Consider the following 16,609-nt stretch of genomic DNA (forward strand, 5'->3'; position numbering starts at 1 on the left):
CTATGCACAACTAATTCATTGTTGTAAAAGATTTTCACCATGCCAGGCAGTGGTGGTGCACACCTTTAAGACCAGTAGTTGGGAGGCAGAAGCAGGTGGACCTCTCTTAATTCAAGGCCAGCCTGGTCTACAGAGTGAGTTCCAGGACAGCCAAGGGTACTCAGAGAGACCCTGTCTTGAAAAACCAAAGGGGGGGGGGGAGAAAAAGAAAAAAAGAAAAAATGTTTATCAAACCAATATTCATATACAAAATCAGAATTTTTAAAATAATATCTAGGTACAGAAGCACATATCTATGCTCAAAGTACTCCAGAGGTGACGGCAGAAGAATTGTTGAAAGATTGATGCCTGCCTGAGCTGCTGTATAATAGAGTCTTAATACCAAAAGAAAAATTTTCCCAAAAAATAACAGCCAGGAGTTGTGTACACTCCTGTAATGCCAGCACCTGAGAGTCAGAGGTCTGACAGGTCTATACATAGCAAAGCAACCTCAAAAACCAAACACTAAGGCTATTGCACAGCAGTTCAGGGTTTGCCTAAGAATACACAATGCCCTGGGCTAGTTTGATCCAGTACTTAGCTTTATCTAACCTGGAACTCACAGCAGTCATGTTTTAGCCTCTGGAAAGCTTATAGATGTGTGCCTATAAGCTTATATATAGGTCTGGGTTCTTCCCTTCCTTCCTGACAACCCTCACCACCTCCACATGACTCATTAGTTGCCTGCCTTCTCATTGGTCTCAAAAAAAATCCTCCAGGCTTCAGATCTCAAGTGTTTGTGACTACAGTCATTTGCCATATTTAGTATTTCTTCTAAAATTAAAGCTATTGTGTCCATCACTACTGATACATTGTAAATTGATAAGAAATAATGCTATAAGGACAATTTCCTAAGTCTGGACTAAGGGAAAAGCTTGTGATACCTGGATAAATTTGTTTGAAGTACAGGGCTGGGTTCATCCTTAGACTTTTAAATAGGTATGCCCTTCTGTCAAGTTGTTTCCCTGGAATCCACCTATTATTTTTTTCAGAATTGAAAATAACTGACAGAAGGAACTCTTTTCTCTTAGTTTGCACAATTGTGGTAGGGAATAGTAAATGCCACACTCTATTCATCTTACTTTGATTCTATGCAGATTTGCTTTTATCTTATTAATGATACCTTCACCAGGCTATGCCCCCCCCCCCTTTTTAAAGAAAACTCCTAGCTGCTTTCTGAGAGAATATTAATAGGGAGCATGTTGGTGCTGTTTTTTTGTTTTGTTTTGTTTGTTTGTTTGGGTCTCATCAATCATTTTATTCTTGTTTGTTAGCTGTGCTTAAGATTTAATGTTTTTTTTTGTTAGAAAGCAAGTATTCATGTCTAAAAGTTCAAAAATAAAGGAACATTTAAATGGAAGCAGATTATCTCTGGCCCTGTGATTAAATGACAAATACTAGTTGTATGCATTTCTCCTGAGTCACTCTTTGAGGATTCTCATCCCTTCATATACAGTTCTGGGAAGCTATAGTCTGCAGTCTGTGTCTGTGGTACAATATAGAACAAAATAGACACATTCCTTAAATTCAAAAGGTTGAAAGTTTAATGTTCTTTAAAAAGTTATCTTTAAAAAACAATTTGGGTACTGAATCAGGAGAAGTTGTGACTTGTCTCAGGGGTCACCCTAACATCCTGAAGAGGAAGCTAGTTTTATATCCTACAGCACAGAGCATGCTGAAAGGTAATTTTGGAATCTCAGTCGTGCATTTGTGTCAGGAATATTTTCAGTTATATCTGGTCTTGTGTTTCTAGTAGAACTGCTTGCCAAAAAACCCACTCCCTGTTTTTGCCTTTTCAGAACTGTAGTTATTGGTCATGGCAGTCAATTTTCCTAACAGTTGTGATAATATGTTGTGAAAGATGGAAATTTTGAGTATGTTCTGTATGTGGTATAATATTGTAAATCAATAAAATTAAGGATTATGAACATTTGATTTTTATGTAAAACCTGCCAAGTTTGGGACTGGAATATTACTGGAATAAGTTCAGAGAGAAATAACACATGGCTCTTTTGGGTACATGAACAGAATGTATGACTCTTCAGAGTTTGGGTGCATGTTTTAAGAATTGAAATGTCACCCTGGCAGTGGTAGTGCATACCTTTAATCCCAGTACTGGGATGCAGAGGCAGGTGGATATCAGTGAGTTTCAGGCCGCCCTGGTCTACAGAGTGAGTTCCAGGACAGCCAGGACTGTTACACAGAGAAGCCCTGTCTCAAAAAACCAAAAGAAAAAAAAAAAAAGAAAAGAAGAAAAAAAGAGAAATGTCTATGCACTCTACTCCTCAACTAGTAAGATCTCAGTTGTGGAAGAGTTTTAAAAAATTGCTGTTAGAGAAGAAAAACATGGATAGTTTGCACAAGAAAGAACATAGATTGGGACTGACAAGATGGCTTAGTGATTGAGAGCACTGGCTGCTCTTCCAGAAGAAGCAAGGTCAATTCCTAGGACCCTCGCCCCAAAGAAGCACAGATAAGGTTCAAGTTTCTAGTTTCTAGGCTTCCTGTTTCTTTCATGTTCTCACCGCTAGTATTTATGTCATTTACCCCTATGAGTTCATTATATAATTAATTATTTTTGTTTTATTTATTTTGAGATAGGGTTTCTATCTCCTTGACTATCCTGGCACTCACTATGTAGACTAGGCTATCCAGAAGGTCAAAGATCCACCTTCCTCTGAACCAGCACACCCAGCTATTTAGAAAACATTTTAAATACAAAACTTGTTATTCAGTACTTCCAGTAGCCGTTTCATTCATTTTTTGATATATGTAGATTCATCTTTATTATGTCACTCTTGTTCAGGTACAAACTTTATTAAAAATTTTATGAACCTTTGATTGGCATTGTTAGCATTAATTAGCATTAGGTTTCCTTCTGTTGTTTTTACATACTCTTAGCTTTAGCTGATCATCTGCCTGTTCCTCCCCCTTACCTATCTCCTTGCCTGTGTTCCCTTTCTTGTGCTCTTGTGCCCCACGTGCTCCTCCTTCTTTCATATCTCATATGTTCTGTTAATCCTTTTCACCCATCTTCCTTAAAGCACCCCCCATGAGCCTCTTTCTAGTTTCCTACGTGTGTTCGCATTCACTTCCACATAAATACATGCTTATGTAAATTAGTTAGGATCTACATATGAGAGAAAATGTATTTACCTACTTTCCACTTCCTGCTCAGGCTGTCTTGGAACTTGTAACAATCCTCCTGTTCCACCTCCCGAGTGCCATCTTGGTCCTTAAAACTATATTTTAATTAACAAACCTACCATTTCTCATTAATGGACATTTAGCCCATTACTATAGCAAAACAGTGCTCCTCATACCTGTCTCCTCATACAAATTTGTAGGCACAGGCTGCTTGTTTCCCGGCTGGCCAGACCCGAAATAGTCACATAGAAACTGTATTAATTAAAACATTGCTTGGCCTATCTAAGCATATTTTTGGATAACTCATATCTTAAATTAACCCATTCCTATTAATCTGTGTATTGCCACCTGACTGTGGCTTACCAGGGAAGGTCTTAGCATCTCTCTCCTTTGGGCGTCTCTCTGACTCTACCTTCTTTTCTCTTCTATCTCTTCTTGGAAATCCTGCCTTGCTCTATTCTGCACTGCAATAGGCCCAAAGCACCTTCTTTGTTAACCATGGTAATAAAGCATATTCACAGCATTCATAGGGGATGCCATATCACCTCCCCTTTTTTGTCTAAATAAAAAGGAAGGTTTTAACTTTAGCATAGTAAAATTATATATAACAAAACAGGCAAGAATTACAGTTGCAATATTTATTTCTATTTAACTTTTATTATAACTAAGGAAAGCTATAGTTATAACTATATTTTTTAGCACCATTAAAGACCTTAGAAGGATATAATATTATCTAAGTTAACAGAAAGTGCATTTAAAGCAACTTTTAAAACTTTAGAATTAGCAGAGACAGCTTGCTGCCTGGAGAGTCACCCAAAGCTGTAACATTGGGACATCCATCTTTAGCCCCTCTACATATATAGTTTCTATATGCCCCTCTACAGGTCCATAGTATCCAGTAGACTCTTTCATGATATCGGAAATTCAAAAGACTGTTTCACCTCTTTTGGCAGTTTGTCACTTTTTTTTTTTTTTTGTATCCTGTAGAATGTCTGGCAGACTCTTTCATAAAACAGAACCCTGAAGGATAGTCTCACCTTTTTAAGGTAACTTAAGCAGTCATTTTTTTTTTTTTTTTTTTGTGGGTTCCTGCATGTCCAATTTATACAGCATGCTATCAAGCAGTCCAGGCAAGAGAAGTTTCTTGCCCAAATATCCAACAAACTCTGTAAGGAACCTCTTTGATGTTCATCATCCTCCTGAAGTAAATTGGGGCTGCCAGGAGCAGATAAGTCTCATTGTCATGAAAAATCCTAAGTTTTTAAGACATTTTAAATGCCATATTCTGTTAGTCTTTGAAAGGTTTGTAGAATACCTGTCCCTCTGAAATATGTCTCTGTACATTAGAAAACCTAACTAACATGACTACAGGCTTGACTATTATAGATGATTATTAACCTGTATTTCTTAATTATACATTACATTTTTAAATGAGCCATAGAAACAAAATACGTTAATCAGGAACAGAAATATACACATAACAAAATTGACCTAAAATTTGTATCAGTAAACCAATATCCATACCAATGCAAAGTATTCATCTCTATAGCATATCTCCCTTTAATTGTAAACAAATGTTTATAAACATTTATTTAGGGAATTTGGGCACATCACAAATGGTCACCCATTTCTCTAATGTAGCTATAAGGATATGGAATTAGTAATTGTAGAGTGTTACGTGTTTGCACTTTAAACTTTAACATCTTTACAGTTGGACTTGAGGGTGTATTAGTTTATTTTGCTTTTCTCCTACCTATATGTTGTTATTTACTAGTTTTTTTATTATTATCATTCTTAAGACTTGCAAGTTAGCTGCCAATACTTTATATGTTATTCTTTTTATTTTTACTTTTATCAGGTTCTTTTCTCATTGTCCCTTTTTTAATTTTTGACTATCTTTCTGAGATATTGCCCTCTTTTGGCAGAAATACTTTTTACAATAATTTTTTAAAATTTAAATTTCTATGTGTAGTTTTACTATGTGTGTGTTTGCTTGCTTGTATGCACCACAAACTCTATGTTATCAAGGGACAATATGCAGAAGTTGGTTCATCTTTTCTACCAGATGACTTCAAGGGATCAAAGTCAGATCTTTAGGCTTGGTGGCAAGCACCTGTATTCTCTGAGCTATCTCACTGTCCCTGTTTGCAGTTTTTTGAGGTAAGTCAAATCCTAGAATTTTGGACTGTGTTACCCAAGATCATATATGTAGTAGTGGAAAAGGTGAGGTGGAAATGAGCTCTTTTTCTTCAAATGTCAGATTATCCACATATATTTTACGATTTTTGGATAACATTTGGTAACCCACTTCTGTGGAATCTGTCCATTATACCAAAAGTATTCAGATGAAGTTGCTTTTGTATTATCTATTATACTATCTCATGCTACTTTGTCTTTCCTTCCTTTCTCAATGTGAAATATACAGTTTAAAAACCTTTAAAAATTAAAAATAATTTTAAAGAAACCTTGAAAGTGTTATTTATTTATTTTTTTATTTGTAGAGGTACACTTTCTAGAAAGATTTGGTATTTCTAAGCCCCAATATATTGTTTCCTTCTCAACATTCAGTAAATTACTTCACTAATATGCAAATGATAGTAGTTAAGAAAAAGTCTTTCAGTTGGGCATGGTGGTGCATGTCTTTAATTCCAGCACTCAGGAAGCAGAGACAGGCGAATGAAATGACTTTGAGGATAGTCTGGTTTACATAGTGAGTTCCAGGACAGCCAGGGCTGCATTGAGAGGCCCTTTCCTTCCCCTGTATCTCCCCCACCCCACCCCCCCCACCCCCCAAAAAATAAGGACAGAAAAGAAGAGGAAAGAAACATCTTAAAGCCACAGATATTAGAGGTATACATAGCAGTTCTTAATTTCAGGTTAGTTTCCTATTGGTGGACGCTGTGTAGGAGACTATTTTCTAGTTTTAAATGCTCACGGTACTCAGCAGAATTCTATTCCACATTCCTGGTTTTAATATAGAAAAAATGGCTAATCCAGATTTACAAGCTAGGAATATTGGATTGTTTATAAATACATATCCATTTCTTTTTTTAAACTTTAAATTTTAAATAAAATTGCAGACTTGTAGGAAGACATTTCAGGAACATATCATATCACATGTAGTTCCTCTGAATTTCCGGTCAGTTTTCTTTATGTAAAAAATAGGAGTGTACAGCTTGGCTTCCCTCATATTGTATGATAGAAAACAGCATCCCCCATCTAGTCATCAAAGTCAAGCATTTTCTCAAGAAAATGAAAACAACCCACCTAGTGGTTTTGGACACTTTAATTTAAAAAGTAACGTTTTTATATCAACTCAGATAGTAACAGATTTTTCTAACAGAAGATGACTACTTCTATTTTTTTATTTTTTTGGCTATGTCAACATCCTTGTCTTATTTTCTTAGTGAAATTAAGTTTATATATACAGGTCTTGTTATATAAAGTAAGAGTAATTCTTCAGCTTGTTCTTCTTTTTAAAGTTTAAATAATGAATAGATCTCTTTCTGTGTCAGCTTACAAAAATTTATTAAATTGCTATTTCTCTTTCTCTCTCTCACCAGGGTTTCACACTGTAGCCTTAGATGGCCTACATCTGGCTATGTAGCATAGACGCACAGCATTCTTGTATCTTCCTGTCTCCACTTCACTCATGCTGGGATTATAAGCATTCACAGCTTTATTTCTGTATCTTAACTATTAATGATTTACCTATTTCTGGATGCTATGTTGGCAATATTTTGCTCTTTGATATAATGATTGCTAACATAATATAATATTTGTTATATGGGTGTGTGTATGTAGAAGAACTTCTTATACAGGAAGTATATTGAATAAAAGACACAGGCTTTTATTTATTTCTTCATTATCTATCTACCTATCTGTCTGCCTTTGGCTGTCTGTCTGTCTATTTTTTTTTGAAGATTTCATATATGCCCTTAAAGGCCAGAAGAGGGTGTTGAATTTTCTAGAACTGGAGCTATAGATGTTTAAGAGTCATCATGTGGGTAATGTGAACTGAACCTAGGATACTTGCTTTTAATTTTGTTTTCTTTTTGTATTAGTCAACAATATCTTTTTATGCCTCTCATTTTGGGTGAACACGGCTTAAGTGGGCGAAGAAAGCCTCACCTGTTTATTTTTCCAACACTTCAGCAGTTTATTATACCAAATAAATTTCCAGTTACCTTTGGGTGCTATTTATTTATTTATTTATATTGATTTTTGGAGGCATGGTTTCTCTGTGTAGCCCTGGATGTCCTGAAACTCTCTGTGGAGACTAGCCTAGCCTTAACTCAGAAACCCAAGTGCTGAGAATAAAGTCCTCTGCAACCCCCCCAGGTGTTATTTTATTAATAGTATAAATTAGATATGTACCAGTGTTATTATTTATAAAATGATTTGCCCCTACTTGGGACACTTTCTGTACCAATGCTTTTTACTGCTTATAGGATGGTGGCACTTCCTTTAATCCTAGCACTCAAGAGACAGAGACAAGGTGAATCTCTGTGCATTCAAGGTCAGTCTGGTCTACAAAGTGAGTTTCAGGACAACCAGGGCTGTTATGTTACAGAGAGACCTTGTGTCAAAAAACAAAAATGGAGAGAGGGCGCCCATTTCATCTGTATTGATTTGTAATATGATTTCTGTTAAAAATTAAAATATTATTGTTTATTTCTATTTCTTCTTCTTCTTTTTTTTAGTTTCTTTGATATTTTCTCTGCTTTTGTGAAGTAAGAAGTTCAGCTTCATAGCAGACAGTTGAGTACTGATAGGGCTAATTGTCACATTTAGCCCTTAGATGAGTCAGTTGTTCTCTCTGCTCTTCAGTGTGACCTTTAAAATCATTTTGTTCAATTTTGTGTTGTTTCTAAACCTTTGTGCTCTAGGACTGCATCCAGAGGTAGACTTGTTTGCAGCTTTTCCATTTTCAGCTGCATGTAGTGATTGCAACTCACCCTTCAGCATGAAATTGTTAACTGTGGTTTTCAACTCTCTGTAACTTAAAAAGAATTCACATTTCACAAAGCATGATTGGGTTAGAAAGGTCTATTTGTTCTCTGATTTTTTTTTAAACAGGCTTTTTGTAGTACTTACTATAGAAATATTTTATAAATACATCTATTTGTTCAGCAGTTTTTACTGGCATCATATTACATACTTGTAAGCAGTTATGGCATGCTTGCTTGGTTTTAAGCTGTATTTTCTCTGGCAAAAATTTTTCAGTAATATAATTATATATGTAACTATAAGTGATTAATTTTTTTAAAATTATCATTCTACTGTGGTTTTTTAAGAGTTATCTATTGTTAGGTATATAGTGTTGGCATCAGCTCTCATAGATGACTATGAGCTGCCATGTGGTTGCTGGGAATTGAACTCAGGACCTCTGGAAGATCAGTCAGAGCTCTTAACCTCTGAGCCATCTCTCCAGCCCAGGGGATTAAATTGATTTTTATCAGTTCCTTTTGTTAATTGTGGTACATTTTGCTTATCATAATTGTTATGTCCCTTATTAGCTTTTAAGTGGAAGATGCATAGTCAAGTGTGCATAGCTTTGAACTTTTTAGCATTATTATTGTTGTTATTATTATGAAAGAGGATGATATTATGACAGAGAATGAGTATGTCATGGTGTGTGCGTAGAAGTCAAAGGAAAACTTTATGGACTTGGTTCTCTCCCATGTGAACTCTAGTGATTGAGCTCAGGTCAGTAGGCTTGTGTAGCAAATGTGTTCACCCACTGAGCCATTTCATTGGTTTCAGGTTATTTTATAACTGAAGGTCTTTATTTTATATTTTTCTAAAATGTATTATAAACAATGTTCAGATCAGTATTAAATGTCTTAGCTGGAAAAAAATGGGAATTCTTTTAGTTTCTATTGCATTTGAAACCTAATATAATGCCAGTTTTTTTCTTCATATGAGGAAAATTTCTGAAATCTGTCCTGTGATTATAGCAAAAGTTAGTATTTTTCCTGTAGTAAATGGTATGTTTTTGATTTTTTTTCTCATGCAGGTCTTCAGAGTTCTACATTTTAGCTCTCAGTGCTGAATTTCCTTCTCCCTTAAATTATTATAAACTTTGCTGCTGTCTAACAAGCGTGAAGATGTCTCGCAGTCCTGATGCAAAGGAAGACCCTGTGGAATGCCCTCTTTGTATGGAGCCCTTAGAGATAGACGATATTAACTTTTTCCCTTGCACCTGTGGCTACCAGATATGCCGATTTTGTTGGCATCGAATTCGCACTGATGAGAATGGGCTTTGCCCTGCGTGTAGAAAGGTAAGTGCTTCTAAACAATTCTATTTTACTATCTGGATTTTAACTGTATAGTTATTTCCCCATAGCTGTGAGTGATTGGCTTTAAAACAAACTATTCAGGTGTAAGTTCCATTTCAAGCCCCTTCCCCTGGAAGTTGCCTCAGTTCAGACTCCACCGTTCGAGAAAGCCCACCAAACGATGACCCCTCCTCAGAGATGTTCAAGACCACCCCCAAAGGATAGTTAACAGCCCCCCCCCCCAAACAAACAAGTCTTCTACCCAGCACAAACATTGTGTGATTTTTAAGGTGTAATGAAGTAGAGAGATTACACTGGACTGGGAGTCATGGTCAAGTGTTGCCTTTGTTGTGTTAACTAGCAGTGTTGCTTCTGTAAAGTCATATAATTTCTCTAGCCAAGGAAACGGGCACAGTCTTGGTGCTTTCTTATTAAGAAGATCCATAAAGAACCACTGAGTTTGGATATGATAATATGGAACTTGAAAAACATGTTCTGTATTAATATGTGGGGTGATTCACACTAGTTTTCTAGTACTAAATAGGAAAGTAGTTCACCAGAGTTAGAAAGCAGAGGGGCATTCTGACACTCAGCCTACCTTTTACCTTTTCATTCAGTTGTACACCCCAGTCCATGGAATGATGCCAGTCACATTAGTGTGGGGTATTTCCCCCTCCACTAGTCCTATCTGGATAGAGCCCCTTTGAGACATGCTCAGAGGTGTGTGTATGTGTCTAGATGACTTTAAATTCAGTCAGATTGACAATGAAAATTAATCATCACATCTTTCTGGGATCTTTATACTCAGTTTTAAGTAACTGCCATCCATTTGTTATTATTAGTAATACTGATAACTGAGTCTTTAGTACTTATTTGTGCAGGTCATATTTTAATCACTTTTAACTGTCTTAACTCCCACAGAACTTATAGTTAAATGTGCTTCTCATTTTACAGTTGAGAAGGCTGGGGCTAATGGTCATATGGTTTTGGAGCAGCTTGGCTAGAATTCAAAGCCTGGCCCTCTGATTCCATATTTTTGGTCTACCAGTGACCCTGATGTTAGCTGTTGGAGTGAAGATACTATAATCCTGAGAAGGAAAAGAAAAAGACACAAAACAGAGAGATTGCTGGTGTTTTTTGAGGACACAATGATAAATCTTTTCATCATATTTTAGGATTTTTTTGTACTTCATACATAAGAATACTGAGGCTTAGAGACCCGTTTGTTTACGGGCACATGACTAGATAATGTTAAAACTAAATTTGAACTCTTGATCCAAAGTCTAAATATTCATGCTCATCTTTCTTCCTCTTAGACTAGGAATGTATTTAAGACGATCAGTCAAAAAAGATGTGGTCTAAGGATGTGGCTCAGTAGGTCAAGTACTTACTGGGCATTCCTGAAGACTAGAGTTTGATCCTGAGCATCCATGTAAAGTCAGGCATGTTTCTATGACCCCAGCACCTGTGGAATAGGGAAGGATCCCTAGAGCTTGCTGGCCTGCTAACGTAGCCATCTGTGGACCTCAGATTCAGTGAGAAAGTCTGTCTGAAATAAATGAGGTAGAGACTTGCACATGTACACCCAAACCAGCACATACACTCAAATAAGCATATAAACTTAATATTTTAGCACATAGTAGGATTTCCTTAAATATTTGTTTATTATAATATATAAAATCCATATTTTGTTGATAGAACTACCAGGAAATTCTTTGATTTTTTTTTTAATGTATTTAACATAATTTCTTTATTGAATCTTCGGGAATTTCACATCATACATCCCAATTCCATTCACCTCCCAGTCCTTCCATAACTTCCCCTCTCCCCAACAACAGCTCTCAAACAGATATTAAAAAACAAATCAAACAAAAACAAAACAAGCAGCAAACAAAAGAGCCAAAATAACAAAAACCCTCTCTGCTCTTCCATCTTTCCTGACTCTCTAACGCCTCTTCATTCATCCTGGTAACACTGGGAGCCATGGTGTGTCACACAGAACACCCTTTTGTCCAATCAGCTTTACTAGCAAATACTCATTGCAGGAGTCACTGGTTAAGGCCTCTGGTTTCTGGTACACCATCATCACTGGATCCTCTTTGGAACTCCTCTTAGATATCTCATGGCCACCCCATTTTGGAGATCCTGCGGGTTTTGTTCCACAGGACCAGTCCATTCATGAGCTCCAGAAGGTCCAAGATGTGGTGGATGTTAGGGTGGTCCAATTCACGGGCCAGCTGTTTGCCTGGGGAATAGTTGAGCTGGTCAGTCTAGGCCGCTGAAGCTACCCCCCTCAGTTGAAGGGCAGAGTCAGCCCTTCCTATATACCCATGCAATCAGTTTTAGCTCTCCCCTACCTGTGGTGAGGGATAGGACCATCTTTCTCAAGTGTGTGTGTGGTGGGAGAGGGCAGTTCTCTTGCTGTAGGGTCCAGTGAGGGTCAGAGCCAAATATCCTAGGCCTGGTTCAGCATGGCTCTATGATTCCATCACACATGGTACCCATTATCCCCTGAGACTACATGGGCAACAGATATCAACACAAACCCCAGCTGCAGCAGAACCGTAGACCCAGCCTGGATAACATCCTTGCTCCGGATGGGAGTATAGGCCCTCAGGATGGTTCTGGTGTCGGCATGGCCCTCAGACATGACCAAGGCAATAGGTTAGGACCCTAGCCTCCAGCTTTTGTGTAATCTTTGGTGGCAACACAGACTTGGCTGCAGTGAGACCACAGACCCAGAAAAGGTCTTAGACATGGTCCTCAGGAGCAGCAGGTCTGGATGTCACCATTACCTCAGGTGACAGTGCAGGCTACTCAGAGCAACACAGCCCCAGTGTGACATTAACTTGACCTCAATTCTTGGGCATTCACATGGTCTTTGATGGTAACAGAAACCTTGGACATTAACACAGACCCTAACTGCAGTAGGGCCAATGACCCAGACATGGCCCCCAGCTGCAGCTTTTACCCCAATGTCACCCTGTCATTGGGTAGCAGCACATATCACTTCGATCTGCTTGACCCTGGCTCCAAGCATGTCCGTTAACTACCACTGTAATCTTTGGTGGCTAACCTGACCCTGGGCATCCACATGAGCTTTGTGGCAATATGAACTTAAGCACAGATTCTGGCTGCAATAGGACCATGGACCTAGACATGGTCACTGGTAGCAGCCTGGGTGCAGAAGTCACCAGCTCAACTATTCCCCAGGCAAACAATGGCCCTCGTTGGCTGTGTGATCCACTCAGATTGGCATGATCCTGGCAGTATTGTGGCTCTCAGACACCCACAGGGCCCAAGGTGGTGGCTCAGATTCCAGAAATGCGCATGACCCTTGTGACAACAGGAGCTATGAACATCAGCACAAGCCCTGGCTGCTATAGCACCAGGGCCTTCAGCAGCAACCTGGGCCCGGATCTTCGTTGCTTTTTACACAGTGTTTTAGAAGCACTGTTTGCAAGGTATAATACCAAGATTAATTGGGTTGATTTTTGTCATTTTGACATTTGTGCTAAAAGTGATCTCTGCTAAGCTTTAAAAAAATGTTTTATAACTTTTAACTTTTATTTAATAAAAATATTGGAAAGCAGTTGAAGCCGTCAGAAGACACTATCTGTCTTACACCTGCTGCTCAGAATTGGATATTTGTCATTTCTGCAGTTTTTCTATTTAATGCTAACTTTATCTTGTTTACTATTCTTATAGCCATATCCAGAAGACCCAGCAGTTTATAAACCACTCTCACAGGAAGAATTGCAAAGGATAAAGAATGAGAAAAAACAGAAACAAAATGAGAGAAAACAAAAAATTTCAGAAAATCGAAAACATTTGGCTAGTGTACGTGTGGTACAAAAAAACCTCGTCTTTGTTGTAGGTCTGTCACAGCGCCTAGCAGACCCAGAAGTAAGTCCTCTTCTGCTCTCATTGTCAGCATGACAGTCTTTTGTGTTTGCCTGTCTCATTTGAAAGTAATTGATACTGATAAACTGGAAGATTCCTCTGAAAATAATAAGTCTTGGGAGAAAGTATGAATAATAATAATAATTTTTAATAATAGTTAAGAACCTGTGGCAAATTGTAATCTTAGGCATGCCTTCATCTTTCTGGGCTTCAGTTTCTATTGTGAAACTAAGGGCTTGAACTAAAAGTACCTTTTAGTGCTTGTGAAAATAATGTTCCAGTTGTCCTTAGGGTTAACATGAGCTGTGAGTACTGTTTTCTTTTTTTCTTTTTTTCTTTTTTTTCTGTAGCTGTGTGGACCAAGTAATTGGAGGCACAGTTACTTGAACCTATTAAGTAATCTTTTTTTTTTTTTGGTTTTTCAAGACAGGGTTTCTCTGTGGTTTTGGAGCCTGTCCTGGAACTAGCTCTTGTAGACCAGGCTGGTCTCGAACTCACAGAGATCCGCCTGCCTCTGCCTCCCGAGTGCCCTATTAAGTAATCTTAATGAGCTACCGAAGTAGTCATGTGTCTGCCACAGTGAATGCGTAGCGGTCAGAGGACTTTGCAAGCTCTGTTCTCGCCTTCTGCAAGGTTCTGCGGCTCTAACTCAGGTCCTCAGCCCCAACAGTGAGTGTCTTTACCAGCTGAACCATCGCTGAGCCATCTTGGTGCTCCCCAAGTAGTAGCTCTTGTTTGTTCAGAACTGTTGTAGTTTATCATCATTCCTTTACTTTGTCATTCTAAACCAGTTTTATGGAAAGGAGAATTTGACAAAGTTAAAGACCAAGTTTTTTGTGGTTTAATTCTCTAATTGATGTCTCTTTTCTCCTCCTTCAATTAGTCTTTTCAAAGTTTCTCTGATCTCATACATTCTTGCGGGCTTTGAATATACATCTGCTAATTTTTAATCCCCACTATACCATGAGGTGCCAGCAAGATTATTGGGAAGGAAAATTGAAGCTGAGTATCAGCTAGAATGTTTGCATCAGTAGGAAAATGCTAACTCTGGATAGTCTTCCAAGAAAAGTTCTTGAAAACCGTTGGAGGTGCTGTTCCTCATGGTGCTGGAGATAGCTCTGTAGTGGAACACTCGCTTGTCTGTTGCCGACAGCTTTTTCTAACTGTGGCAAATACTTGGTGGGTGGGGAAAAACGTAAAACAAGATTTATTTTGATGCATAGTTTCTGTCTGAGGTTTCATGAAGCTGGCTCTTGCTTTGGGCCTAAGGTGAGATAGATTATCCTGCTAGCAACTGAATGTGGAAGAAAATGCTGCTCATCTCATGCAGCGAAAGGCAGAAAGACAGACAGAATAAGAACTGGGAACAAGATACCTTTCAAAAGCATACCTCAGTGACCCACTTCATCTGCATTGGCCCCACTTTTTAGAGTTTCTACCACCTCCCAGTAGTCCATTCAAGTATGAATCCATTAGCAAATTGATCATTGATTAGGACAAAGCTTTCATATCTACTAGCTACAGACCAAGCCTTCAGTATGTGATCATTTTGGCAGGAGATGGGGAGGGAGGTAGGGGTTAACTTTATATCTAACCATAACTGAACCTGCTGGATTTTTTTGTAAAGACTAAATATTTACCAATTGATGAGTTTATATTAAGACCTTAACATTTCTTCAGATCAATAGAGGAGAATCTCAGGAAGAACCTATCATGAGCATTAAAATTGATGCAACTCAAGAATTACTAAGATCTGGGCCAGTAAGATGGCTCAGTGACCTGAGTTCAGTCCCTGGATCTCATGTAATTTAGGTAGAAGGAGAGTAGTAACTCTACAAAGCTGTCTCCTGACCTCAACATATGTGTTCCATGGTACATGTATACTCCCCCATCCTGCCCACTACAGCCACTACACACAAAAATTACTAGGAATCTAGGTCCAGGGACCTTGGCAATACTGTTTACATCTCATTCTGGAGACCTATTTCTTTGCAAAGGTGTTGGCAAGAATTCATACCTGTGGTCTAAACATTCAGGATGGTAAAACAAGAAGACCATGAGTTTGTGACCATCCTGGCTATTTAATGAGTGTTGGGCCATCCCGAGCTACAGAAGGAAGGTCCTGTCACAAAATAACAAAGAAAAGATTTCAAGCAAACAAAGGACTTCAGTAAGAAATATTGAAGAAATATTAAGACCTACAACTCATCTTCAGCAGTCGTTTCTTCCATCTTGTTTGTAAGCTTTCATTTTTTGCTTTCCTGAGGCAGACATACTCCCACCTCTTTTGTGACCACTTCTCTTGAACAGGACTAAACCTTTGCCCTAATCTGTTTTTGTCCCTTTCAGCTCTGCCTTTAAAACAACGTTTTATTCTCCCTCTTTCCCTCCCTCCTTCCCACCTCCCACCCCCCGTATGTGTGTGTGTGTGTGTGTACCCTCACACTCATGATCTAGAGGTCAGAGGATAACTTTAGCAAATTGGTTCTTTTCTTTGACCTTTATTTTATGTGGGCTCTGGGGTTAGCAAGAGCTTTAACCTACTGAGCTTACCTCTCTGGCTTACTTCTGTCTTTTTGTTACTTTTTGCTAATCTTAGAGATTACTTTTGTCTTTCTGAAATTGCTATTTCAGTAACTTGCTGGGACTTTGATCTTGATTTTAGAGCTTTTGGGTGTGAATTTATCTTTTGTTTTATAGATCTTTAGTTTAGCCAGCTCTCACAATGTGGAGCAACATTTAGAAGTGGATTGATTATCAAGTGTATTCTTTCATTAGTAAGTAGAAAAGAATCTTAGAAGCTATGGTAATTTGATAATGATTAAGAGGTAATTTTTTATATATATCTATGTGTGTATTATATATGTATATTATATGTATTATATATATTAATGTCCTAAAAATGTAGTTTTAAAATAACTTTTGTATGTCAGAAAAACTTATATCAAGATCAAGTGTATTCCTTTATTAGTCAGAAGGAAAAAATTTCAGAAGCTATGGTAATTTGATTAAGAGATAATTATACCTTAAAAGTTATCAGGTTTGTGGAGATAATCGTTCTTATTAAAATTTGAATTTTGTGAATGTTGTGTTTGATACTGAAGGTAAATTAGGTAGCAAGCCAGACATAGACTGCTCTTAGCAAGTTTATAGGTTAGAGAAGACAGAATTGAAGTGCTCACACATTCCTGAGCATTTATGAAAAGAGAAGTAGGGGACTGAAGAGATGGTTCAGCATT

At 37.9% G+C, this 16,609-nt stretch overlaps 1 protein-coding gene across 7 annotated transcripts in view; it reads left to right on the forward strand.

Moving 5' to 3' along the window:
• The window catches only part of Cnot4 (CCR4-NOT transcription complex subunit 4), a 109,906-nt gene that overhangs the window by 38,550 nt on the left and 54,747 nt on the right, over window positions 1-16,609 (forward strand). For all 7 annotated transcript variants that reach the window (XM_057765166.1, XM_057765192.1, XM_057765175.1 and 4 more), the window contains exons 2-3: window positions 9,206-9,470; window positions 13,176-13,373. In XM_057765166.1, the coding sequence (XP_057621149.1) occupies window positions 9,297-9,470; window positions 13,176-13,373 (372 nt within the window). In that variant the 5' untranslated portion in view covers window positions 9,206-9,296. The remainder of the gene's footprint in view (window positions 1-9,205; window positions 9,471-13,175; window positions 13,374-16,609) is intronic.

The sequence above is a fragment of the Chionomys nivalis genome, chromosome 1 (genome assembly GCF_950005125.1).
Source record: "Chionomys nivalis chromosome 1, mChiNiv1.1, whole genome shotgun sequence".
NCBI lineage: Eukaryota > Metazoa > Chordata > Mammalia > Rodentia > Cricetidae > Chionomys > Chionomys nivalis.